The following is a 27505-nucleotide window of genomic DNA, read 5'->3' as shown; positions in this document are numbered from 1 at the left end:
CAGTGTGGCAGGCGGAGCGTGTCATGTGATGTCATGGTGCAAGGGAACGGAGCGGGGGGGGAGCCTCATGTGCATGTCTGCGGGACAGGAGCAGGGCAAGCCGGGAGTGGGAATGTCAGTGCCGTTTGGACTGGAGTGGAGTGAAGAGACCTCCTGGCATGGAGAGAGACTGTCACTGTGACTCCGGAGGGGACGTGTCGTGTTGTGTCGGTGAGGTGTCATCTTCATCTGTGCTGCTGCACACTGCTGTCAGTGTCACTGTGAGAGTCAATTTTATGTGTGTGCCACCTATTGTAATTTTTTGCCCTCCTGAGTCCTGTCCCTGGGCTAATTACTCACTATATCGAAAATAAAACTAGAAATATGTTTTTTGCCTTAATCTTACCTTCAATCACATTGTACTAGTTTGTAGCTTAAATACTGAAATTGCACTGTACCTTTGGAAATGCCAAAAAAACTTGGCTGTGCTAGAAAATTTTGAGTGTCTTGTCAGTAAATTTCAATTTGGTAGGTTGCAGTGGCAGCTGCTCATGCAGGGCGCAGGTGTGCCACCCCCCTAATCCATGCACCCAGCTCCCTAATCTACATGCAGAATGCCGAACACATGGATTCCAATGGGTTTTTTTTTTTTTTTCAAAGCAGGATTAGAGCCCGAGGCTCTAATTGGCTTCAAAAAGGGTGGGCTCGGGGTGCAGAGCACTGCGCTCAGAGCCCAACCAGTTGTGTGACATTAGAAAATTAATATTTGCTAATGTTTTATAGGGCGTACACACGGTCGGACTTTGTTCGGACATTCCGACAACAAAATCCTAGGATTTTTTCCGACGGATGTTGACTCAAACTTATTTTGTCTACACACAGTCGCACAAAGTTGTCGGAATTTCCGATCGCCAACCACGCGGTCACGTACACCACGTACGACGAGACTAGAAAAGGCCGGTTCAGAACCAAGCGCGGCACCCTTTGGGCTCCTTTTGCTAATCTCGTGTTAGTAAAAGTTTGGTGAGAGACGATTCGCGCTTTTTCAGACTCGTGGCTTTCAGATCGTTTTCTGCCATTCAGTTTGTGCTTGTGGGTTTGTATCTGCTCTTCAGTGTGTGCAAGCAAGTTCCGCGTGACTTTAAGTAGTCATTGTATTCTTGTTCGTTCGTTACTGTTTTTCAGGTCGCTCTTCACAGGCCTTGCTGTTCTTCAGTGCGTTCTGTTACTTCGTTCTGAGCAGCTGACCGTTTTCTAGCCATGTTTCGTATGCGTACTCCTCGTAGAGTTCGTGCTGTGCGGGGGCTTGGTGTTGGGGTCCTGACCTTGACACAAGTCCAGTCCATGAACAGGGTGGGGAGGAGTTCATGGACCAAGAATTGGTTGCTTCAGCGTGACCAGTTCTCTCATATGCCTTTGCTCCGTGAGATCCGTGAGAATAATCCTGATGATTTCAGGAACTTTCTCAGGATGACGGACCCCGTGTTTCACCGTCTGTTGGCTTCGCTGACCTTATATTAGCAGGCAGGATACCTGCATGAGGCAAGCAGAGGTTGGTCGCTACCCTGCGGTATTTGGCGACAGGGAGAAGCCTGCAGGACTTGAAGTTCTCGACAGGCATCTCCCCCCAGGCTCTGGGTATCATTATCCCAGAGACCTGTTCTGCCATCATCCAGGTCCTGCAGAAGGAGTATATGAAGGTAAGATTTTTATCCTTTTATATCACATTTTATTGTATTGAATGTTTGCTAATATATTGTATTTCTTTCCTCATTCCCTAATTACCATGATTGTAATATGCTGTGAATGTCCCCTTTGTCCTCATGCATGCTGGATTTTTAGGTAATTATTATTTTAGGTCCTTCATACATATTTGCCCTTCAATAACCTCCCCAGCATGGTGTCTCCTGGCCCTATATTCACCTCATGTAGTCACTTAAAAATGTATTTTATCAGCTCCATAGTAGTGCTTTACCCCAAACACCCCCTAAAATGTTTGGAAATGTTATTTTTGATTTAAAATCAGGCAGAGTGCCAGAGGTTTTTTTTTTGTGGTGTCCCCCCAAAATTTTTAGTAACCCTCCCCCCCCCAACTGCTAAGTCAGCTGATCCCAATTCTCTATCCTCAATCATCTATCTGCTGACTTTGCCAAACCCATACACACTATACCCACCTCTTTAGTGCTCAGATGTATGGATGAATTCCCCAAAGCATGTAGTGCAAGGGCCTGCCTGTATACTTTCAAATGGTACTGTTTAAAGTTTTTGTATCCTATTATTATCTTGATAGGTAATAGCAGAATGTCCAAATGTGCTCAAATGTGTACAATGTGTATTTATATCTTTGTATTATGACACTTCTTACCTGTCCAGTGGTCTGCCAATAGTGTAACTAAGGAGGGGCTGTTCAAAGTAATACCCATTATTTAGGCATTCATCTCTCAATGAAGTGAAGAGGGTTACCTGTCCAAGATTTCCACACACCCCATAATGTTAGAAATGGCCCATGAGAGGGGGGGAGGGGGAATATGATAGGTGTACCTTATACTTTGGCCTTGTTAAATTTCCCTTAGTAAATGCTATCTGGAGGTTGCCCCATAATGTTTGTGTATAATCTGCTTGCCATGTTTCTGAGTAAAAATAGTAATGTTTATTGTTTTTTCCTCAACAGTTTCCTTCCACGCCACAGGAATGGCAGACTGTGACCTCCCACTTTGCCCAGCGGTGGGACTTTCCTAACTGCGGAGGGGCAATTGATGGGAAACACGTCCACATCATCCCACCACCCAACTCGGGGTTGTACTATTATAATTACAAGGGGTTTAATAGTATAGTGATGTTGGCGGTGGTGTCGGCTAATTACGACTTCTTGTATGTGGACGTGGGGAAGAATGGCCGGATGTCCGATCGTGGAGTCATCGCCCAGACGGAGTTTTACAGGCGTCTCCAGTATGGCAGCTTGGACTTGCCAGCTCCAGAGGACAATGTGGAAGGACTCCCATTCGTGTTCGTTGCTGATGAAGCATTTGCGCTGGGGGACCACCTGATGCGGCCATTCCCAATGAGGACCCTCACCCCGGAACAGAGGGTTTTTAATTACCGGCTGGCCAGAGCCCAAAGAGTGGTGGAGAACACATTTGGAATCCTGGCCAGCCGGTTCCGACTATTTCTGACACCCATCCATATGGCGGAGTATAAACTGAACCATATTATACTGGCGTGCTGTGTTCTCCATAACTTTTTAAGGAAACATTCGGCCAACTATGCTGGCTCAGTTGGGCCTGAGGCCGGAATCCTACATCAAACCACACTGACGGCGCTTGAAAGTGGCCGTCCTGGCTTGCCCTCCCTGAGTGCCCGTGATGTCCAGTTACGCTACCTGGAGTTCTTTGCGGGTAGGGGGGCTATCAATATGCCAGACAATCTGTGAAGCCTTTTTATAATAAAAAAAAAAAGAAATTCTTGGTGGACATTTACTGCTTGTGTTTGTTTTAGCTGACCCTGACATAAATGTTTTGAGTGCAGAAAATGTCGTGATTGTGTAACCTTATACAAAGCACTGTTGGCTGTTATTTCCTAAATGCAAAAACACATTTCACTACAAGTGCACTTGCAAATGCACTGAAACTGCACTTGTAGTGCCAAGAGGATTTGCCCTTAGTAAATAACCCCCATTTGCAATGAAAACAGCAATTACATCACCCCAAAAGTGTTGTAGCATTAAGACAATAATCTACACATTCTTGATTAACAATCTTTTTAATACCTGCACAATCACATGTGCATTTACCAAAGGTTTAGAAAAAAAACAACATGTTTGTGGTATACCAATTTTTGTGGTGGCATTATCAAAACTCAAAATGTCCATTTTACATAAAACAGGTATGTGTAAAACCAACAAGAAAGACACAAATCTTGAACTTACAAAGTTCACATTTGGTAGAACTTGAAGGCTATATCAGACATGAGTATTTAGGAACTGTGTTTGATATTGCGTTCAGATGGGGGGAAATCACCCCTGGAAAAGCCAAATTTGGAAGATGCACACAATTTGCCAATGTCAACATGTGCTAGCTGCCATCACGGGGGATCAAAGGATGTGTTTTGGGGGAGCAAGCCCTTCCTCTCAGCTACTTTATAATTGAGGAAGGGGTTGCACCCCCAAAACGCGTCCATTGATCTCCCGTGATGGCAGATAGCACATGTTGACACACTGTGTGCATCCTCCAAATTTGGCTTTGGGAAAAATCACAAAAACATTTCGCACATTGTAGCACACAAAAGAAGAAAGTGATTTTGAGGGGCTTTAAACTCGCCCCAAAACATCAATGATTTTTTTATTTTTTGGAATAACATCATTGATGTTTTGCTTGATGATTTCCAATTGTAAATTACACCCCATGATCTCCCCGATCAGGATCTGGGCACTTTCGGATGTGAAAGGATCTGGATCCACAACCTCACGATCACCTAAAAAGAGAGGAACCCCAAAATAAATTAGGTCTAAAAAAAAATGCCGCCATCCATCTCTTATCTGAGCCTGTGGTCGCAGACACTCACCTGTTGTGGTGCCAATTTCCACCACATCTTCTTCCTCCTCCTGCTCTTCTTGGGTTGGGGGTATTTCACCTTCTTCCATAGGTGGGGGGTCTGTGGTCTCCTCTGATGAGGGGTGTCCTCCGAGTCTTTGCTCCCCTATGTAAAACAAAAATGGTAGAATTAGCACACAGATATTTGATGGCAGAACTATAAATAGGAAACATTGCTTGGAAGTGGGGTACAATTGTCAATTTTAGCAGAGTTCCAAGATGTCGCTTTTTTATTGGCCTTTGTCAAGCTGCAATACTTTACCTGTTTAGTACAAGCTTCACAGATGGAGACCCCCCTATAGTATACACTGGAGCACCTGTGTGCCCCCCCCCCCCCAATAAAAATGGTGTTCTGGTGTCCCACACTAGTGCTCCAGTGTCCAGATGTGAAAACAGCTGCTGAATGTCCTCTCCTTACACAGAATCTAGTTTGCATTTCATTCTAGTAACAAAGCCATCTACACAACCCAATTCTTTGAAGACAAGTATAGGGCGTCAAAATGGTGGCCAAATGCATATGACCTAAACAATGATATTTTATAGTTTGAACGAAAAATGTTTGATCCGAACGAATAATGTGCCCATGAACATGAAAGTTGCCATTTTAAACTGTACAACAGTTCCTAAAAGCACATGGAGCAGCACGAACGTAATAAACACAAAAAGAATAGGAACACAGCACAACTACTTACTTTTTTGCAGCATTTTCCGGATCTTTCTGTACTGCTCATGTTCTCGTAATTTGAGGTCCGACCACCGCTTCCTGAGCTGATCTTTCGATCGTCGTACCCCGAAATTCCGGTGCAGACTCCTGACCACTTTTGCCATGATCTTGGCCTTTCAGACATTGGGGTTGGGGTAAGGCCCATACTTTCCATCATAGTCGGACTTCTTCAGGATGTCCACCATTTCCAACATCTCCCCAAAGGACATATTTGAGTCCTTAAATCTCCTTCTGGATTGGGACGTTTCAGGCTCCGGCCTTTCCTCCCCCTCCTCCTCGTTGCTACAATTAGCATGCACCTGCTGTCTATCCGCCATGTGCTCTTCCCCCACTGCGCCGAACGAAAAGGGGCGGGGAATAGACTAGAAAGAACGTCAGGGGCGGGCGGAGTTATACGCATGCGCAGTATAAAGCGTAACACACGTGCATATTACGTACGATCTGTGAGCGGAGGAAGGAGCATCGGAGACGCCGATCATGATAACGAAGGTAAGATCTCAACTTGCGCCTATACTGCTTCGAAGAGGCAGTCAGCGCTGGAGAAACTGCTGGAGATAGTGAAGCCGGTGGTCCCCACAGCAACCATCCCTTATTTAAAAGCTAAAATTGGTGGCCTGAGGAGTACTTATCTTAGGGAGCGCAAGAAGGTCACAGATTCCCAGAGGTCCGGAGCTGCAGCAGATGACGTTTATGTCCCCAGGCTGTGGTACTATGAGAGACTGCGATTTCTGTCAGACCACACTGAAGTCAGGGAATCCCTCTCCACTCTTCCTTCCACGCTTCCTTCCACCCCAGCTGAGGCTTCCGATGTCCAACCTGGGCCTTCCAGCCAGGAAGAAGTGGTGGAGCCCAGCTGGAGTCAGGTATAGCATCCTTCTACAGATTTCTGGGCAATAAACAAATGAGGTTTACTATAGATGTTATTATTAATCACTAATTGCTGATTGAAAAAAGTGTTTTACATATCAATAGACAGTAGTGGGCACCCAAAATTGGGACACAAATGAAAAATGCTGGGCTCAGAAGGATAGTCTGTTATATTTGTTAACATTCAATTTGCAGCAGTCAGGAGGTGAAAATTGTGTGTGATTGATGAAGAAAAAACTAAAACTATGTCCCTTTTTCATACACAGGAAGACCTCAGCCAGGAGGAGGTTGTAGAATGTGGCAGTCAGGAGGAGGCGGGGATTAGTGGCAGCCAGGAAGAGGCGGGGCTAAGTGTCAGCCAGGAGAAGCCTGGGACCAGTCGCAGCCTGACTGAGTCTCAGGTCCCTCCCCTCCCCCTGCCACATAAACGAGCCAGGAAGGCCACTCCGAGTCCCGTGCAGGATTCAGCGTTCAGGCTGATCCAGGAGGCTTCTGCGTCCCTCAGAGCCTTACCAACTCCTGAAGAGGCCTTTGCCTGCATGGCTGCCACCAAATTGCAGGGCATGCAGGAGGGTCAACGCAGGCTCTGTGAGGACCTTCTGTACAAAGTCCTACGTAAGGGGGTGAGTGGGGAACTAACACCCAAGACGGATGTCATTGAGTTGGACCATCCTCCTCCTCCTCCTCCTGCTGCCACAACTCCACCACCACAGCCACCGCGTGGAAGGAAGCGTGGAAGGAAGACCTGAGAGTGATGACCTTGGGTTCAGTCTGGTCTGACAGAAGATGCAGTCTCTCGTATGACCACAGCCTGGGGACACAGATGTCATCTGCTGCTTTCCGGATCTCTGGGACTTCTGGACCAGACTGCCCTCCCTTAGATAAGGACTCCTCAGGCCACCAATTTCGCTTTCAAATTATTGATGTGTGCCCTGGGGGTCCAAGGCTTCGCCCACTTCTGCAGTTTCTCCAGCGTTGCCTCCCTCTTTGTTTAGTTGTGAGCCCTTAATAAAATTTTTTGGGTAAATTCTACTCTCCTGTGTGTTTTCATCCAAAAATTACAGTTTGTTGGTGACGATTCAGGTACATTTCTAAAGTACAATGTGAAATTAACAAGGGACAACAACACCAAACAATCTCCTACAGATTAAACAGAACAACATATCAATGGTGTTGTGGGAACTTGACACAAAAAACACACACAAACATTTTCGGGAGTACAAATCAAAATCGCCCCCAAAAAAAAAAAAAATAATACAAACACAAAAAAAGAATCTACATTAAAGCCAAAAAATATATAAAAAATATACAAAAATATGTTGTCAGATGTGAGAAATCAAAATATATTGAGGGAATCACGATAAATAGTAACGAAATAAGTTTGTGAGAAGTGTGTGTGAATATGAGCAGCAAAACTACTTAATTCTTGTCACATTATAAAGAAGAAGAGAGTGCGCTGTATTAAACCATTTTTAACATTGCAGCGTGACGAAAGTGCTGTATCCATTGCGAACGCTAAGTTTACCAGAACGAGCTGTTCCGTCTTGGAATTTCTTCTGAGCATGCGTGGCACTTTGTGCGTCGGAACAGGCCACACACGGTCAGAATTGACGCGATCGGATTTTGTTGTCGGAAAATTTTATCTCCTGCTCTCCAACTTTGTGTGTCGGAAAATCCAATGGAAAATGTCCGATGGAGCCCACACACGGTCGGAATTTCCGACAACACGCTCCGATCGGACATTTTCCATCGGAAAATCCGACCGTGTGTACGGGGCATTACTGTTTCTCTTCCTGGCCAATCAGGAAGCAGGTCCTGGGACCCGATTGACTAGGAGTCCTAAGACCCGATTGGCCGTGAGTCCTAATTCCTGATTGGCCAGGAGGAGAAGCCACTGCAGGGACTCGGGAGGAAATGCAGGGGGGAAGCCGCAGAAGCAGCGACCTAGATGGTGTAAGTGCGGTGCTGGCGGGGGGGCCTGGAGGGCGACGGGCAAGTGATGCGGTGATTGAGCGATGGGGGGGAAGGGGCGATCGAGCAAGCGAGCGTACGCCTGGGGGCGGGGTATTTATTCGGTTGGCTGGGAGGGGGGGCCGTCCCCCCAAAGAGAATTGAGCACCAGCCACCACTGGTAGATTGGCAACACAGATTCAGATCTCCTTCTTTGCTCCACAATCTGTCGCATTGGTGTTGATTTACTAAAGGTAAATAGACTGTGCACTCTGCAAGAGCAGTTGCTCCAGAGCTTAGTAAATGAGCAGAAGCTGTGCTGACTTCCATCATCCAATCATGTGCAAGTAAAAATGCTGTTTTTTTTTTTTTTGTTTTTTTTCCTCGCATGTGATTGGGTATTCTTTGCAAAGGGAAGCTTTACATTATTTACTGAACTCTGGAGCAACTGCAAAGTGCACAGTCTATTTGCCTTTAGTGAATCAACCCAATTGTGTGCAATCCTAGAAATCAGGACCAGCTACTTTTGTGTACAGCAATAAGGGACTTTCCTGTTCTAGCTTATCACGCTGGGAACATGTAAACATATGTGGTCTGTTATAAAGAACTGAATATTCCATTCTGGTTAATAGGTAGGTGGAGCTTTTACAGTAACACGAAAGTAATCTGCCTTTCTTTCACTTTCATGTTTTTTTCCAAAGCAAAGATAGCTGAAAGACACAAGCAACAAAAACTGAGCAGAGAATAACACAGTTCTGCATATTAGCCACAATCTCAAGGTACGATTTTAGTATCTATACATAATATGTTGCATGCTTGTGTACAGTATAAATGTTTGTTGTTTCAGTATATATTTATATCAATGTTGGGTGTGGTCTTATAATTTAACCGCTTCAGCCCCGGAAGATTTTACCCCCTTCCTGACCAGAGCACTTTTTGCGATTTGGCACTGCGTCGCTTTAACAATTGCGCGGTCGTGCGACATTGCACCCAACAAAATTGACATCTTTTTTTTTCCCCACAAATAGAGCTTTCTTTTGGTGGTATTTGATCACCTCTGCGTTTTTTATTTTTTGCGCTATAAACAAAAAACGAGCGACAATTTTGAAAAAAACACATTATTTTTTACTTTTTGCTATAATAAATATCCCCCAAAATTATATAAAAAAACATTTTTTTCCCCTCAGTTTAGGCCGATATGTATTCTTCTACATATTTTTGGTAAAAAAAAAAATCGCAATAAGCGTATATTGCTTGGTTTGCGCAAAAGTTATAGCGTCTACAAAATAGGGGATAGTTTTATGGCATTTTTTTTTTTTTTTACTAGTAATGGCGGCGATCTGCAATTTTTATCAGGACTGCGACATTATGGCGGACACATCGGACACTTTTGACACATTTTTGGGACCATTGGCATTTATACAGCGATCAGTGCTATAAAAATGCACTGACTACTGTAGAAATGTCACTGGCAGGGAAGGGGTTAACCACTAGGGGGCGATCAAGGGGTTAATTGTGTTCCCTCTCTGTGTTCTAACTGAAGGGGGGAGGGGACTGTCTAGGGGAGATGACAGATCGCTGTTCATACTTTGTATGAACAGACGATCAGTCTCTTCTCCCCTCAGAGAACCGGAAACTGTGTGTTTACACACACAGATCCCGGTTTTTGGTGTGTCACCAGCGATTGCGGGAGCCCGGCGGTGAACGCGACCGCTGGGCACTCGCATCGGCTCTGGGGCGAGCCCGCACACTCCCCCAGTGGCCACAGGGCGAAGCGATGTAACATAACGTTGTTTCGCCCAGCTGTGCCATTCTGCCACAGTAAAACTGCGGCGGCTGGTCTGCAAATGGTTAAAGGCTAAGACCCCTTTCACAGGGGCGATCCGATCGGGTTCACCTGTCAGTTTTTCAGGCGGACCTGATCAGACCCTCCAGTCTCTTCTACGGAGCGGCGGATGTCAGTAGACACATATCCGCTGACACCCGCCGTCATCCAATCTGATCCTGCCTGCCAAAAACAGACGGATGGCGGTCCTATTCCCCCTTCATCTGGTGGATCAGATGGAAAAAGACAGACAGTCCATTTCCATCCGATTGCCCCATAGAGGAGAACGGGACGGTGACCGTCTCTGCTGTGCATAGTAGAGTGGACACGGACCTGTCATCCGCCTGCTCAGCGGGGAACAGAGGAGAGATCCCCAGCTGAGCAAGTGAATTCCGCTTTGTGGAGGCGCCCTTGTGAAAATAATAAATGTACATATCTTTGCAGGGAAACAAATATGCATTTATTATTTTTTCCACAGGAGCCTGCAAAAACATTGCACCCTTGATCAGTGGACCAGTGGATCATGGGAGCAATGTCAGACTCCTGCAGACACATCCTCACAGCTACACCCAATTTAAATGTGATAGTGGCTGTGGGGAAGAGGAACCCCCGCAGGCTGTCACAGCTTGGGGGCAGTCGGTATTTGAAGTGGGTGCTTAGGAACATGTTACATGCTACACCTTAAACAGAAAAAGTGTGCACCTACCATCACCCTTGTACTTGTACACATGCTTAGATTTTCCGACGACCGAACACCGTTTTTTGTGGCATGCTAGTCTCATGTCGAAAGTGAAGAGGTTACTTACAATACGAAAATTATCGACTGACCGAATAAGTCACAAGTGACGTAATGTGTTGAATAGTTTGAGTTTTGAATAATTTTTTTTCGTATGAAAACCAAACTAATGAAACGAAAATTGGACGTTGAGTTCACATCCGACAAAAATTTTATAGTCTGCAAACCCAGCTTTTGTCTGACTAAAAAGCTAAATCGTCTGTTGAAAGCACCATACTAACGATCCGAAAATCCGAAGACAGCTCGTCGTATAAAAGAGATGGTGAGCCCTTTTTGAGGGCCTGGGCTGCTGCCTTTGGGTACGGCCTTAAAGGTTGTTTCGTCATGTACTAGAAGGGGTAGAAAAGGAGGGAGCACCCAATATCGAAATGAAATTCAAAAAGGGTATAATTTGTAATCGTTTATTGAAAGTAGCAAAAGATGGTCAATCCAACACGTTTCAAGGTAAAAGACTCCCCCTTCCTTGGGGCTGCTACGATTTGTAGATGGTGAACGGAGAAAATCCCACACGGGTGTGTCTGTAATATCAGAATCAGATTTTTTTTCCGTTCACCATCTACAAACAGTATTCTATCCAAAACTAGAAAAAAATTTTTGACTTTAGTTTTACTTTAAGACCTGATTCACACCTATGCAGGTTGCAGTTTGCATATTCCAGGTGCAATTTGCGTTTTTCAATACACACTATTGATTTATTGAAGTCTATGGAACCAAAAGCCAGAAAAAAGTCCCTGGCCTTTTCCGTAAAATGCAAGGATGTGAAATACATCCATAGGAAACCATGTTAAATGGACTGTAGTGTTTCTGCAAAACTGAAAACGCACTAAAAAATGCATAGGTGTGAACCAGAATATAATGTAAAGTACCCCGCACTGCCTAAACTAGTGGTAGCAGCTAACACAACAAACAGATATTTTTGTTTAAAATCACAAACGTGTATAAGTGTAGCGCTAAAGTGTTTGGGTTGATTAACACAACCCAACCATTACCATTGAAAAGTGAATCACAAAATCTCAGTGAATCAAATGAAGTAAATCTGAATGAAAATGAAAATGAAAGAATGAAAACCTAAAAAAAAAAAAAAGAAATCCAATGCAGCCACTACATCTAAGAATTGGTAACCTGAAATATAATAAATGCTTGGGTTTAATACTTTAAGGAGGCTCTCCAGACAGTCTGCTACATACAGTATGTATGATTAGTATAAAAGGCACATTTTTGACATGTAAAACAATGTTATGAGAAAACCTCAGACGGGAGCTTGACATGCACTTGGAGGAAAATACAGACTGACAGGAGAAAAGAAAATAAGCAAAAATTTGAAGTTGTTGTCCAGGGCAAAATATCAGAATTATAATGTAATATTTTCAGAAAACTAAAAATGAAACTCGATCGCTCGTTATATTGGCGACAATTTTGTGTTTGTTTTCTGTTCCTTGTTTGCTTTTGCTGTAATACATCAGCTCACCGTGTAATAACTAGGAGTTGAGAATTTCCCAAGCACTTTGTCCCAGTAGATCACACAATGTGGTGCTTACATACCATCTGCTGGGAGTTTCCACGTCTGGAAAGAAACCTATGCACCTTAATTTAACATTTTATAAACTGTGAAGCGCTGGAATGTTTAATCTCTATTGCTAATTGTAATGCATTAAGTTTGTATTAATAGCATTTTCGCCTACATCAAGAGTCAATTCTGATGCAAGCGCTAGATGCATAATATTTAAAATCTTTATATTTTAATGACCACCAGCCATGATTCGGCTTATGCAAGTATCTGAACATTTCGTTTTATGTCTTTATTATTCTGCAGTTATATTTATATGTGCTCTCCCTTCATTGTTTAACCATTTGCCTACTGGGCACTTTTACCCCCTTCCTGCTCAGGCCAATTTTCAGCTCTCACACTTTGAATGACAAATGCTCGGTCATGCTACACTGTACCCAGATGGAATTTGCATTTTTTTTTTCACACAAATACAGCTTTCTTTTGGTATTTAATCACCACTGGGTTTTTTATTTTTTGCTAAACAAACAAAAAAAAGACAGAAAGTGTTTGAAAAAAAAAAAAAAAAATTTTTCATAGTTTGTTATAAAGTTTTGCAAACAGGTAATTTTTCTCCTTCACTGATAGGTGGCACTGGTGGGCACTGATGAGGAGACACTGATGAAGCTAAACTGATATGTGGCACTGATTGGCAGCACTGGCAGGCACTGATTGGCAGTGGCACTGATAGGTGGCACTAATGGGCTCTCATAGACAGCACTGAAGGGCACTGAGAGGTGACACTGATAGGCGGCACTAATGGGCACTGACAGGTGGCACTGATGGGCATTGGTAGGAGGCACTGATAAAGCTGAACTGATAGGTGGCACTGATGGGCACTGTTTGGCAGCACTGCTGGACACTGATTGATAGCACTGGTGGGCACTGATTAACGACACTGGTGGACAATATTGGGACCGATGTCCCTTTTACAGAAGCCAGTTATCGGCTTTCTTCATCTCTCGTCATGCTGTCAACGGGAGGAGAGAAAAGCCGATAACCGGCTTCTGTTTACATCCTGTGATCAGCTGTTATTGGTTGACAGCTAATCACATGGTAAAGGGCTGCTGTGATTGGCCCTTTACCCCAATCTGTGATCAGCCGAGTCTGAAGGCAGCGTGAGCAAGGGAGGACGTCCACTGATGCCCTCCCTGCATTGTAAGCCTGCGCTGTATCTGTCTTTCGGCTATAGCGCAGGCAGGAACTGGTTAACTTGACTTACTTTTGTCTGAAGATGACTCTGACAGGTAAGCACCAGAGGTGGGAGGACTCTTAACCCTCATTCACATTGGAGCGTCTTGTCATGCGATTTGTCAGGTCAAATTGCATGACAAGTTGCACCCTATTTTCGGCAATGGCACTGTTCAAATCAGTGCGACGCCGACTTTTCGGTGCCGCATCAATTTCAAAAAGTAGTTCCTGCACTACTTTTGGCGATTTCGGGTGCGACTTGCATAGACATCTGTGCATGAAGCCGCACAGATGTCTTCAAAGTCGCATCTGAAGTCACACTGATATACGGCTTTGAAATTGTGCGATTTCAGGTGAAGTTGCACAATTTCAAAGCCGAATTCAATGTGAATGAGGGCTTAAAGTATATCTAAAGCCAATACATTTTTGTTTTAGTTTTGGAAAGAGTAGATAGGGATTAGAACACCTGTCAAGTTTTTATTGTGGTTTGTGCCCCTGTTAAGAAGGTTCACCCTCTCTATTTGCCCCGTTTATTGTTATCACCAAAAGTGAAAGTAAAAAATTCTAAACTGTTGTGTTGTCTCCAGAACAGTAATACAGGGGAAATCTTCCAATGGGGACACTAGTTCTGGTGACAACCATGGATTCCCTCACTTTGGAGGGTCTTCCTCTCACTTCCCCATTTTCACTATGGGGCAGGAAGTGAAGAGAAATCTCCCCAATGGAATGCAGATGGCAAAAAAAAATCTGACAGAGGGGTTAAGCCTCCCTTACTCTATCCAATGTGAAAAGAAAAATCTGTCTTTAGTTCTACTTTTAGGTCTGAGAGTTACAGCCTTTTAATCTCTCTGAGTTTGCTGGTAATTCGGGATGAGCTTGGGTTTGGCACTGGGGTTGTTTGGAACCCCTGTTCCACTGAACCTGGAAGGTAATTGTCACTGTCAGGCCAATGAGCTGGCCATGTTAGGTCAATGATGTCACCAGCATCCCCGCCCTGTTGTGTACATGAAGCCTGCGGGATGGGGAATTCCCCACTCGCAGCTCATTGGCCCGGCACTGACAATTGTCTTCTGGGTTCACCCACACTCATCCCTGCTGGTAACACGTTGGCTTCCAGCTCCTGGGTAACCATAACAGGGTAAAGCAAAGCTCCAGAGTTGTTATATTCTTCAAAAATTTAGGGTTTTGTTATGTGCACTGCACTCTGCTGAGCTATCCTTATATGTAGAGTGCTGCAGCAGAACGGTGTAAATGATCAACACTAGGGATGAGGTTCGGGTTTGCTGCTACCATGGGCTGAGGCCAATCCAGTGGGTTTGAGATTCACTTTTCTGGCTCATTTTTGTGCATAGGCCATCCAGTACAACCATAATGCACTGCATGACCCTTGAACTATGAACAGAAGGTTTAAAAGGGCCAATATAGGGGCAATTGGATAAGCCACCACCCTTACTATAAGAAGGGGGTGCACAGAGCAACGGAAAGAATAACGGATCCTGCTTTAGGGAAAGGATAGGAAAAGCTGCCAAACTTCGTAGAGAAAGAGATTAAGGTTGGAAACTGTACTATGATTGCTAGTTATTTGGGCAATCCCCTTTACTTTTTTTTTTTTGGGGGGGACTTTTTTGTCTTTCATTTTAATTTATGGTTAATTTGAGGTCAGTGTTTTTTCAGCTGCTGCCACATGTATAGAAAACATTTCTGTTTTTGCTGCATGGCTTCCCTTAATAAGGGGCTTTTGTTTTGGGGGTGGTATTTTCGGGTCTTCATTTATTTTGGGGGTACATTGCCTATTAATTTGTTGTATGTTGATATGGCATTTAATAAAGCCATTATTGTAGGTCAAACTGCTTTTTTTGCAGCAAGCCTTACCTTAAAAAATGAGCTTTTGTTTCAGGAAGTATTATTTTAAAGTGTTCAAGGATTTCCTTAAAAAAAAAAAAAAAAAATTGGCATTTGTTTCAAGGGTAGGGTTTTCATTTATTTTTTACTTTTATCTATTTTCTATTTTTTATGTTGATAGAGACTTTTTTTTTCTTCTAAGTTTGAGGTACTCAGGGCACAGCTTTCATCATCACCCTCGGAGCTGCCTTTTGCTGACAGCATACGACTGCATAATTTGAAAAAAAGTGCTAGAACACTGTGCACCTAAGCGACCTCAAATTCTATTACTCAAATTCACCATACATGAAAAAAAAAAAAAATATATAGGCATGCGCCTGTAATGCCGTGTACACACGAGCAGGCTTTTCGACCGGACTGGTCTGACGGACCGAATCCGCCGAACAATCCGACCGTGTGTGGGCTCTATGGGACCTGCAGTGGACATTTTCGGTCAAAAATCTGACGGACTTTAGATTTGGAACATGTTTCAAATCTGTCCTACAGACTCGAGTCCGGTTGAAAAATCCGCTCATCTGTTTGCTAGTCCGACAGACGAAAACCCACGCTAGGGCGGCTATTGGCTACCGGCTATCAACTTCTTTATTTTAGTTCAGTCGTACGTCATCACGTACGAATCCGTCAAACTTTGGTGTGATCGCGTGTAGGCAAGTCCGTTCGTTGAAAAGTCCGTCGGAAGTCCGTCGAAAGTCCGTCGAAAGTCAGTTGAAAGTCCGTCTGAAAGTCCGTCGGAACAGTCCGGTCGAAAAGTCCGCCTGTGTGTACACGGCATTAGGCCTATTATCCCTGATTTGAAATGCCCTGCTGCTTGCCAATTTTATACTGCTGTATCCTCTGAAGTATTTTGGTTCTTGTAGCAAAGTTCAAACCTGTGCTTTTTCTGTCTCTACTAAATTTGGTCTTGATGTTTAAAATTGTCCTGCTCTTTTTCTCTAGTGCATGCAGGGCAGTTTTGCATCAGCAGAACTGGGACAACCTCAGCCAACTACTAGCCAAATTCTATGTCCTGAACAGTGAGTGAGCCTATTGCCGCTTGATGAAAAGCATGTGTTGCTGCTAGAACTAACTAAAATTATTTGTTTTAACCACAAGAGGACCATCTCTCCTGGGCAAATTGCCATAGCTATACGTCGGCCACTTTAAGACCACTAGGGGGCGCGACGACAGAGCCGATGCAGGTGCCCTGCAGCCACGATGTCTGCCCGGGCACCTGCGATCGCTCCTGAGAGGAACAGAATGGAGATCTGTCAATGTAAACTGTCAGGGGAGAGGAGACCGATCTTTGTTCATACTAAGTATGAACAACGATCGGTCTCCTCCAGGCAGTCCCATCCCCCCACAGTTAAAATCACTCCCTAGGACACACATTTAACCTCTTCCCTGCCAGTGACATTTATACAGTAATCAGTGGCAATTGTTAGCTCTGATCGTATAAATGTCAATGGTCCCAAAAAACGTGTCAAAAGTGTCCAATCTCTCCGCCGCAATGTTGCAGTCCCAATAAAAATTGCAGATCACCATCATTACTAGTAAAAATGCCATAAATCTATCCCCTATTTTGTAAACGCTTTAACTTTTCCGCAAACCAATCAATATACACTTCCTGTACCTTTTTGTGGACAGTAGTTTGCCTTTTAGCCCTAAGGGCTGGCTCACACTACATGCAGTCCAGTACATTTTTTTCTGCATTAAAAACCCATGGACACTAGTTTAGATGGATTCCAATGGTAAAGTTCACACTATTGCAGTGTGTTCCAGTACAGCCAACAAAAGTAGAACATGCTGCATTTTGCTGCAAGGAACTGTATCGGAACACATCAAAAACATACTGGAATGCATCAAAACACATAAAAAAAGTACTGAAACACATTACACCAAAAATGGAAAATGGAAAAAAAAGAACAGAAAACAAGAAAAAACACATCTGGAATGCCTCAAAAACGCACCATAATGCATCAAAAATGCACATGCGTAAACGCATCTGAAATGCATTTCTGTGGTGAAAATCAGCCAATATTTAATAACCAGAATCGTCCACTATGGTCCATATACCTTTAAGTTTAGGTTTTCAGAATTTAAACCTTGGCATATCAAACCTCTGCATATTTGCCAGTCCATGTTCAACACCATTTCCGATGTTATGCCTTGTCCCCCTCACTATGTTTTGCCATTCACAAAGAACAGAACAAACCTCATCACTGTGCTGTACTTTAGGAATGGCACAGCATAGTGAGGGGATGGAGGTCCAACACCAAAACAGGTGTCTATCATAGACATCTTCCTAATGAAGCAAGGTGCCGGAAGTGTGGCTAGCCACTTTACATATCAGAATAGTTTGGCACATCTTGGAGATCTCCTAAATTAGAAAAAAAAAAAAAAAACAGTATTGTGACTATTAGGGCTCTTTAACATGGGCATCCAGGAGGTGGTAAAGACATGTTGAAAACCACAAACCAGCTGCCGTGACAGTCAAACTAGGAGTCTTTCTTAGTCAGGCTCCTGATGGGACTCAAAAGGCCTACAGGTAAAACAATACAATTAATAATCATTTTACAAAGCTGCACAGATTTTTAAAGCCCATCTCTGGGAAACTAAAAGAAAAAAGTTTTCCCATGCAGTGGAGTTGTGCCTGCACTGCATGGGTTAAAGAGGTTGTAAACCTCTGTAAAAAAAAAAAAAAAACCTGGAAGACAAAGGCATAATGAGCTAGTATGCATCAGATACTAGTTTAGTCCGTATGCCATTCGGACGCGCAAAAAATCACTCATGCTCAGAATCAAGTACGAGACGGAAGCGCTCGTTCTGGTAAAATGAGCGTTCGTAATGGAGATAGCACATTCGTCACGCTGTAAATTTTTGGATATTTTAATGCAGTGCATTCTTTTGTTCTTTATAATGCTAGAAGAATGAGTTTGTTTTGCTGCTGATATTCACACAGAGTTCTCACAAACGTATTTCTTTATTATTTCTCGTGATCTCCTGAATAATCTTTTTTGTTTTTAAAGCCAGATCACCATAGTAATGTTTAGAATTATTTTTTATAGTCATCTTTTTTTTAATCAAGATCTCCTGTTTTTTTGATTATTGTTAAATTATTTTCTAGTGCTCTCCATCATTTTTTGTTTTTTTGTGTGTCAAGTTTCCACAACAACATTATTATCTTGTATTTTTAAAGCTCAAGGAGGTTGGTTGTTGTCCCTTGTTAATTTGACATTGTATTTTTGAAATGTACCTGCCTACTCACAAACAAACTGTCCTTTTTGAAGAAAAACACATAGGCAAGTATTTTCATATAAAAAAAAATCTACATTTATTCTGGCTGATAACAAAATAAAGAGGAAGGCAACACTGGAGAAACTGCTTGAATTTGCAAAGTCTTGGTACCCCAGGGCACACATCAACCCTTTGTAACTAAAAATTGGTAGCCTGAGAAGTCCATATAATAGGGAGCACAATCTGGTCCAGGACTTCCAGAGATCAGGAACAGCAGCAGATGACATATGTCCCTACCACAGCCTGCGTCTTCTGTCAGACCAGACTGAACCCAGGCCATCACTTTCTTGTCTTCCCTGCAGCCTTCCCTCCACGCTTCCTTGAAGCCTTCCCTGCAGCCATCCTTGTAGGCTGTGGCTCTGGAGATGGACTTGTGGCAGGAGGAAGAGGAGGAGGAGGATGGGCGAGCGCACATAAGTGCATGTTCTCACTAATTTGGTCCCTCACCCCCTTCTGAAGAGCCTGAAAAATATTTTGAAGCTACATAGCAGCCATAAGCCTCTTCAGCGTCGGGGGGTGTTTTCAGGGCAGCATTAGCGTCCTTAATGAGGCCCAGTGCTGCCTCCTCCATGTTACTCCCCTTCCTGGCCCTTTTTGTTGTAAGGCGGAGGGGAGGCACCTGGGATTGGGTGAGGCTACTAGGCCTGGCCTCATCCTGGCTGACACTTACCCCCACCTCCTCCTGGCTGACACCCCGCCTCCTCCTGTCTGCCACATTCCAGAGCCTCATCCTGGCTGAGGTCTTCCTTTGTTTGAAAAAGGGAAATAGTTTTAGTTTTTGGTTCATCAATCACACGCAATTTTCAGCTCATGACTGTTGCAAATTGAATGTTAATAAATAGAAAAGACTATCAGTCTAAGCACACCATTTTCCATTCTTGTCCCAATCAATTTTGGCCCCTACTGTCTATTGATATGTAAAACACTTTTTGTTCAATCATTCATTTGTTATCAATAATAACATCTAGTTAACAACAATATTTTTCAGACAATAAATATGTTCAAAAATACTATACGTGGCTCCAGAACTTCTTCCAGGATGTAAGGCCCAGGTTGGTCCTCAGAAGCCTCAGCTGGGGTTGAGGGAAGGGTGTATGGAAGTGTAGAACGTGATTCCCTGGCTTCAATCTGGTCTTCCAGAAACCGCATCCTGTTGTAGTACCACAGACTGGGTACATACACATCCTTTGCTGCTGCTCCTGATTTCATGGAAGCCTGGACCTTATTAAGCTCCTTCCTATACGTGTTTCTCAAGCTACCAATTGTCTTATCCACAAACTCGATGTCTGCGTCGGGGACCTGCATCTTCACAAATTGCAGCAGTTTCTCCAGCGATGCCTTCCTAGCTGGTTTATTTCGATATAAGGGATTTTTAACCTCCGGAAAATTTCTCATATCCCTGTATCTGTCTATGAAGTGGCCCATGAATTCAGGGTCTTTGAATTGTTTCATATTTGCTGCAAGACAAAAACACTAATATCAGGCTAAACTCTCCTAATCTTATCCCAATATAGGCCTCAATCTCGAATCAGTATAGGCCACCGATGGCCCAAGTTAAAATGTTACCTTCGTTATAACGTTCTGCGCTTCCTCCACTCACAGATCGCACGTACGACACACGCATGTTAGCTTTATATACACTGTGCATGCGTGAAACCCCGCCCGCGTCGCCTGCCCATGACATTCTTTCTCAAATTTTACCCACCCCTTCTCTTTCGTCGCAGTGGGAGAGGAACATGGCGGAGACACAGCAGGTGCGTAATAGCAGAAACGAAGGGGAAAGCCCGGAGCTCGAAAAGTCCCGATCCCGCAGGAGATTTAAGGCCTCAAATATGGCCTTTATAGAGATGGTGGAGATGGTGGACATATTGAAGAGGGCTGACTATGATGGGAAGTATGGACCATACCTAAACCCAAATGTGAGAAAGGCCAAGATCATGACTAAAGTTGTGAAGAGTCTGCACAGGAATTTTGGGGTACGACGATCCAAGGAGCAATTGAGGAAATGCTGGTCAGACCTGAAATTGAGGGAGCAGGATCAGTACAGAAGGATCAAGAAAGTGCTTCTAAAAAGTAAGTAGTTGTCGTTTGTTCCTATTATTATTATTACTTGCATGCTGCTCCATGTGGACTCAGGAGCACTAGTGTGGGATACAAGAACAAACTTTTTAGGGTGTCCCACACAGGTACTCCAGTGGATACTTGGGGTGTCTCCATGTGTGAAACTTATCCAAAAAAGGTAAGTATTCCAGCTTTGGTAAGGGAAAAAATCATGTCTTCAGCTTGGAACTCTGCCAAAACAGACAATTGTACCCCACTTCCAAGCAATGTTTCATATTCCTATTTCTGGCTTCAAATATCTGTGTGCTAAGTATACCTTTTGTTTCATTCTCATAGGGGAGAAAAGACTCCGGACGTCTGAGGACACCAGGAAACCCCCACCTCCTGAAGAAGGGGAAGAGAGGACACCACAACCTGAGGATGTGGAGGAAGGAGAGGTGGTTGAGATTGTCACCACAACAGGTGAGTGTCTGAGACCACAGATTCAGGTAATAGAGGTATGCCTGCATATTTATAAAATACATGGTGTGTATTTTTTTTTTTTTTTTAGGTGATATGCATGTTGTGGAAGAACAATCTCCTCATTTCACGAGTGACAGTGCACAAAGGCTAATCCAGGACATAATGTTTTGTAGTCAGGATTTAGATCTCATCAAGCAAAAAACAAATGACATAGAACAAAAACTGAAGAACGTGATTGATGTACTAGGAAGAATCTAAATAACAACAAAATGACACCATTTTCTATTTTTGGGGACCAATTTTTTCAAATTTTTTACGCATTTTAAAAGCCAAATTTTGAAGATGCACACAGTGTGTCAACATGTGCTATCTGCCATCAGGGGACCCCTTCCTCGTAACTCAAGCAGGTGAGAGGAAGTGGTTGCACCCCCAAAACACGTCCATTGATCCCCCATGATGGAAGATAGCACATGTTGACATTAGGCATGGGATCAGGAGGGAAATCCCCATTTGACTCCCAATTTGTGTGCGTCTTCAAAATTTGGCTTTTACAGGGGTGACATCACCCCATCTGATGAAGGCAATACCAACACATTTTTGACACTATAATGTCTGATATTGCCTTCAGTTTTTCAATGTTGAACTTTGTAAGTTCCTGAGTCGTGTACTTTATGTTTTGAAACATGCATGTTTATGTACTCAAAAAATATTTTCAAGGTAAAACTTTAAAAAACAAGATGTTTAAAAAAAAAAAAAATACATTTTACAATGCACATGTGAATGTGCACAGAGTAAAAGGTTTTATACTCAACAATGTGTGGCTTCTTCTTTCAATGCTCAATACCAGTTTTTTTATTAAGTTGGTGTTTACAGTGACAATGGGTGTTATTTAATAATAGAAAAACCACTTGGCACTACAAGTGCAGTAGGAGAACCTAGGAGACAGCTAAAGAAACACAAGCAGTAAATAAAAATCAAGATTTGATCAGATCAAATGTTTTTTTAATATCTAAAATAATTACAAATTTGCTGGCATAGCAATGGCCCCCCTACCCATAAAATAATCAACATATTTTTGACGCAAAAAAAGAGAGAACGTAGGGTGGGACTTTGACTCACACAGTCCCCTTCTTTTTCTTTCCTGGCTTACTAATAATATTTTGTTGTTATCTATCACCCTTTGATTCACTTTACTTTTCACAGGCCTCCTCTCAATTGGGGAAGCTTGTCCCATCTGCATCCTCTTCTCCCTCTCATCACCATCACCCCCACATGTGACCCACCTGGGGCGTTGCTTTGGGCTGGCTGTGTCGCCAGGAAGGGCCCTCTCGGCTCCGGGAGGTGGTATTACTGGCCGACCTGGCTTTCTTGGCCGTGTCGCCATCGCGCATACATGCATGTAAGTTGGTGGGTCAGGTGTATATGTGTGATGGGACATGTTTTACATTTGCCCACCTCTTCTTTTGAACTTTTCCCAAATGTTGTCTTTTCATATTCGTAGGTGACCCTTGAGGTCTTGCTCCTGAAGAGTGACATAAAGGTCCCGAAACGCGTAGAGCTTACAACTACCGAAAGGTGTACCTAACCAATAACTATGTATGGACGTTCCATTTTATTTGTGCTCTCTTGTTCTTTTCCTCTACACTCTGTAACATTGGTATCTTTATATATTATATGTTATTGTGCTTTCTCAGATATTATACTCTATATACCTGCAAACGAGTCCATGTTGGACCGCTTATTGTGATACAATACTAAGTATTTATATTGACCTTGTGCAATACCATGTGGAAATGTATTACCTTTTTACAATTAAATTTGTTTTTTGCCCCATATCTACCGCTTCCGTGTGCCTCATTCAAAGTCCCGCCCTACGTTCTCTCTTTTTTTTTGTACCAAAACCAGGATGGAGGAGGGGAGTTGAACGACCCCATAAATCCTCATTTAAAGTCCCAACAAATATTTCTCCTTGTATCTTATTAATATTTTTGACGCACTTCACGGGCGCTTTGGGGGGGCAAGCCAGGATGGCCAGCTTCCAGGGCCATCATTGTAGTTTCTGGAAGTCCAGCCTCAGGCCCAACTGAGGCAACATAATTCGGAGCATTTCTCTTTAAAAAGTTGTGAAGTATGCAGCATGCCAGAACTATGTGGTTAAGTTTGTACTCCACCATATTTATTGCCGTAAGAAATAGGCGGAACCGGCTGGCCATTATCCCAAAGGCATTCTCCAAGACTCTTCTGGCTCTGGCCAGCCGGTAATTAAAAACCCTCTTCTCCGGGGTGAGGGTCCTCTGGGGGAATGGCCTCATCAGGTGATCACCCAGACCAAATGCTTCATCAGTGATAAAAACAAATGGGAGTCCTTCCACGTTCTCTTCCGAAGGTGGCAATCCCAAGTCACCACTCTGGAGACATCGGCAGAACTCGGTCTGGGCAAGGACTCTACCATCCGACATCCAGCCATTCTTCCCCACGTCCACATAGAGAAACTTGTATGTCGCCGACACCACTGCCATCAACACAATACTATGAAACCCCTTATAGTTAAAATAGTATGACCCCGAGTGGGGTGGTGGGACGATGTGCACGTGCTTCCCATCGATTGCCCCTCCGCAGTTGGGAAAGTCCCAACGATGAGCAAATTGGGAAGCCACAGTCTGCCATTCCTGTGGCGTTGAAGGAAACTGTGGAGTCAAAAAAGAAAAATAAATATTAGTACGTTTGCACATAACATTGCAAGCAGATTAGACACAAACATTCTTGCCCAACATCAGTATAACATTTATTTTAAGGAGTATTTAAAGACAAAAATATAATGTCCACTTATCAGATTCCTCACCCCCTCTGATGGCCCATTGGAAACATTTTAGGGGGGAGGGTTATAAATGAGTTTTGGACCCCAAAAAAAAGCCTCTGGCGCTCTGCCTGAATTTAAGGACAACAATAACATTTGGACACATTTTAGGGGGTGTTTAGGGTAAAGCACTACAATGGAGCTGACAAAATACATTGTTAAGTGACTAGGTTAGGTGTATATGGGCCCAGGATAGCATGCTGGGGAGGTTAGTAAAGGCAAATATGCATGAAGGCCAAAAAAGGAGCATTAAAAGTTTACAGCATGCATGATAACAAAGGGGACATTCACAGCATATTACAATCATGGTAATTAGGGAATGATGAAAGAAATACAAAACATTAGCATACATTAAATGCATAGAATGTGATGTTAAAGGAGAAAAGTTACCCTAATATAGTCCTTCTGCAGGACCTGTATGATGGCAGAACAGGTCTCTGGAATAATGATCCCCAGAACCTGGGGGGAGATGCCTGTAGAGAACTTGAGGTCCTGTAGACTTCTCCCCATCGCCAAGTACCCCAACATGGCAACTAGCCTCTGCTCCGGAGTGATGGCATGCCGCATGCAGGTGTCCTGTTTCGTAATATAAGGGGACAGCAAAGCTAACAGATGGTGAAAAAGGGGTCCCTCATCCGGAGAAAATTCCTGAAATCATCAGGATTATTCTCCTGGATCTCCCGCAGCAAAGACACATGAGAGAATTGGTCACGCTGGAGCAACCAATTCTTGGCCCATGAACTCCTCCCCACCCTGTTCATGGACTGGGCTTGGGGCAAAGCAAGAACCCCAACACCAAGCCCCCGCATCGCACGAACTCTAACGACGAGCACCTGCAACATGGCTTCAAAACGGTCGTCTGGTCAGAATGAACTAACCGAATGCACTGAAGAACAGAAAGGCCTGTGAAGAGTGAGCTGAAAATCAGAAACGAACAGACAAGAACGCACTGCAAAACAGGTACAAACCCACAAGAAGAGCAGTATTGATCTGAAAAGCACGAGTCTGAAAAGCGCAAATCGCCTTTCACCAAACTTCTACTAACATGAAATAAACACGAGATTAGCAGAAGGAGCCCAAAGGGTGGCGCGCTGGGTATTGAACTTCCGTTTTCTAGTCCAGTCGTACGTGGTGTACATCACCTCGTTCTGGACGGTGTGACCGTGTGTATGCAAGACAATCTTGAGCGGAATTCCATCCAAAATTTTTCAGACGAAAATTCCACTCATGTGTACGCGGCATAATACTCTGATCCTCCCAGCACAAGACTGGTCCGGCACCCCCCCCACCCCCCCCCCCCCCCCCATGTTCCAGCGATCTTGAGTTGTTGACGTCAGTAAGCCCAGAGCATGCTCCATAGACCAGGAAACAGTCCACCTCTGGACAGTGGGGGAGTGCCGTTGTCCGGTGGAACGAAGGATTAGGTTAGTATAAACTTTCTCCTCACCCCTAGACAAAACGAACAGTAGACCCGTTGCAGTGCATACACAGCCTGAGTGCATGAGAAAACTTTTTTTTTTGCCCTTTTGGGGCTTTAATATCTACTGGGACACCCTTGACTGCATAGGCTATTTTCCTGAAAGGTGAACTTAGGCAGGCCAGACAGTGCTGACAGGGGAATCCCTCCTGCTGAGCAATTGTCTGCTCCCAGCAGGGGTGGGAGGGGGAAGCAATCCACACCTAGAGAAGACAGTGATTATCACTAGTGGCTATAGCAGCCACTACCGATAATCATAAAAGAATCTGACAGGCTGGTTGTACCCAAGTTGATTGGTCAATTTGGTACATTCAGCCTTCCCATTAATGGTTCGAATCATGAACTGGCCGAGATTCAAACTGTGTATGGCTGGCCTTAGCCTTTAACCACTTCAGCCCCGGTAGATTTTACCCCCTCCCCTGACTAGAGCACTTTTTCCAATTTGGCACTGCGTCGCTTTAACTGCTAATTGCACGGTCATGCAATGTTGTACCCAAACAAAATTTGCGTCCTTTTTTTCCCACAAATATAGCTTTCTTTTGATGGTATTTGATCACCTCTGCGGTTTTTAATTTTTTGCGCTATAAACGGAAAAAGAACGAAAATTTTGAAAAAGAATTATATTTTCTACTTTTTGTTATAAAAAAAATCCAAACAAACTCAATTTTAGTCATACATTTAGGCCAAAATGTATTCAGCCACATATCTTTGGTAAAAAAAAAAGTCAATAAGTGTATATTTATTGGCTTGCGAAAAAGTTATAGCGTCTACAAACTAGGGTACATTTTCTGGAATTTACACAGCTTTTAGTTTATGACTGCCTATCTCAATTCTTGAGGTGCTAAAATGGCAGGGCAGTACAACCCCCCCCCCCCCCATTGACCCCATTTTGGAAAGTAGACACCCCAAGGAAATTGCTGAGAGGCATGTTGAGCCCATTGAATTTTATTTTTTGTCCGAAGTGATTGAATAATGACAAAGAAAATATATATATATTACAAAAAGTTGTCATTAATGGTATATTGTTCACACATGCCATGGTTATATGCAGAATTGCACCCCAAAATACATTTTACTGCTTCTCCTGAGTACGGGAATACCACATGTGTGAGACTTTTTGGTAGCCTAGCCGCGTACGGGGCCCTCGAAAACCAATCACCGCCTTCAGGATTTCTAAGGGCGTAAATTTTTTATTTCACTCCTCACTACCTATCACAGTTTTGAAGGCCATAAAATGCCAAGATGGCACAAACCCCCCCAAATGACCCCATTTTGGAAAGTAGACACCCCAAGCTATTTGCTGAGAGGCATGTTGAGTCCATGAATCATTTTATATTTTGCCACAAGTTGCGGGAATTTAACAAACTTCTTTTTTTTTTTGCACAAAATTGTCACTAAATGATATATTGCTCACACAGGCCATGGGTATATGTGGAATTGCACCCCAAAATACATTATGCTGCTTCTCCTGAGTACAGGGATACCACATGTGTGAGACTTTTTGGGAGCCTAGCCGCGTACGGGGCCCCAAAAACCAAGCACTGCCTTCAGGATTTCTAAGGTCGTAAATTTTTTATTTCACTCCTCACTACCTATCACAGTTTTGAAGGCCATAAAATGCCCTGATGGCACAACCCCCCCCCCCCCCCCCAAATGACCCCATTTTGGAAAGTAGACACCCCAAGCTATTTGCTGAGAGGCATGTTGAGTCCATGAATCATTTTATATTTTGCCACAAGTTGCGGGAATTTAACAAACTTCTTTTTTTTTTTGCACAAAATTGTCACTAAATGATATATTGCTCAAACATGCCATGGGCATATGTGGAATTGCACCCCAAAATACATTCTGCTGCTTCTCCTGAGTATGGGGATACCACATGTGTTGGGCTTTTTGGAAGCCTAGCTGCGTACGGGGCCCCGAAAACCAATCACTGCCTTCAGGATTTCTAAGGGCGTAAATTTTTTATTTCACTCCTCACTAACTATCACAGTTTCGAAGGCCAT

The 27505-nt window shown here is 43.6% G+C and overlaps 2 protein-coding genes across 2 annotated transcripts in view; both read left to right on the top strand.

The window, feature by feature from the left end:
• The first annotated feature begins 8742 nt into the window (after positions 1 to 8742).
• LOC141147096 (protein mono-ADP-ribosyltransferase PARP15-like) overlaps positions 8743 to 27505 on the top strand; it is a 107836-nt gene continuing 89073 nt past the window's right edge. Inside the window, exon 1 of the mRNA XM_073634195.1 lies at positions 8743 to 8888. The gene's annotated coding sequence lies outside the window, so the exon portion shown is untranslated. The remainder of the gene's footprint in view (positions 8889 to 27505) is intronic.
• Positions 19693 to 25302, top strand: LOC141147095 (uncharacterized). Its single transcript, XM_073634193.1, has 3 exons — positions 19693 to 20715; positions 21040 to 21165; positions 21254 to 25302. The coding sequence occupies exons 1-3, from the start codon at positions 20265 to 20267 to the stop codon at positions 21421 to 21423; spliced, it is 747 nt and encodes a 248-aa protein (XP_073490294.1). The 5' UTR covers positions 19693 to 20264; the 3' UTR covers positions 21424 to 25302.

The sequence above is a fragment of the Aquarana catesbeiana genome, linkage group LG06 (genome assembly GCF_042186555.1).
Source record: "Aquarana catesbeiana isolate 2022-GZ linkage group LG06, ASM4218655v1, whole genome shotgun sequence".
NCBI lineage: Eukaryota > Metazoa > Chordata > Amphibia > Anura > Ranidae > Aquarana > Aquarana catesbeiana.
This window is presented reverse-complemented; position numbering and strand designations above follow the sequence as displayed.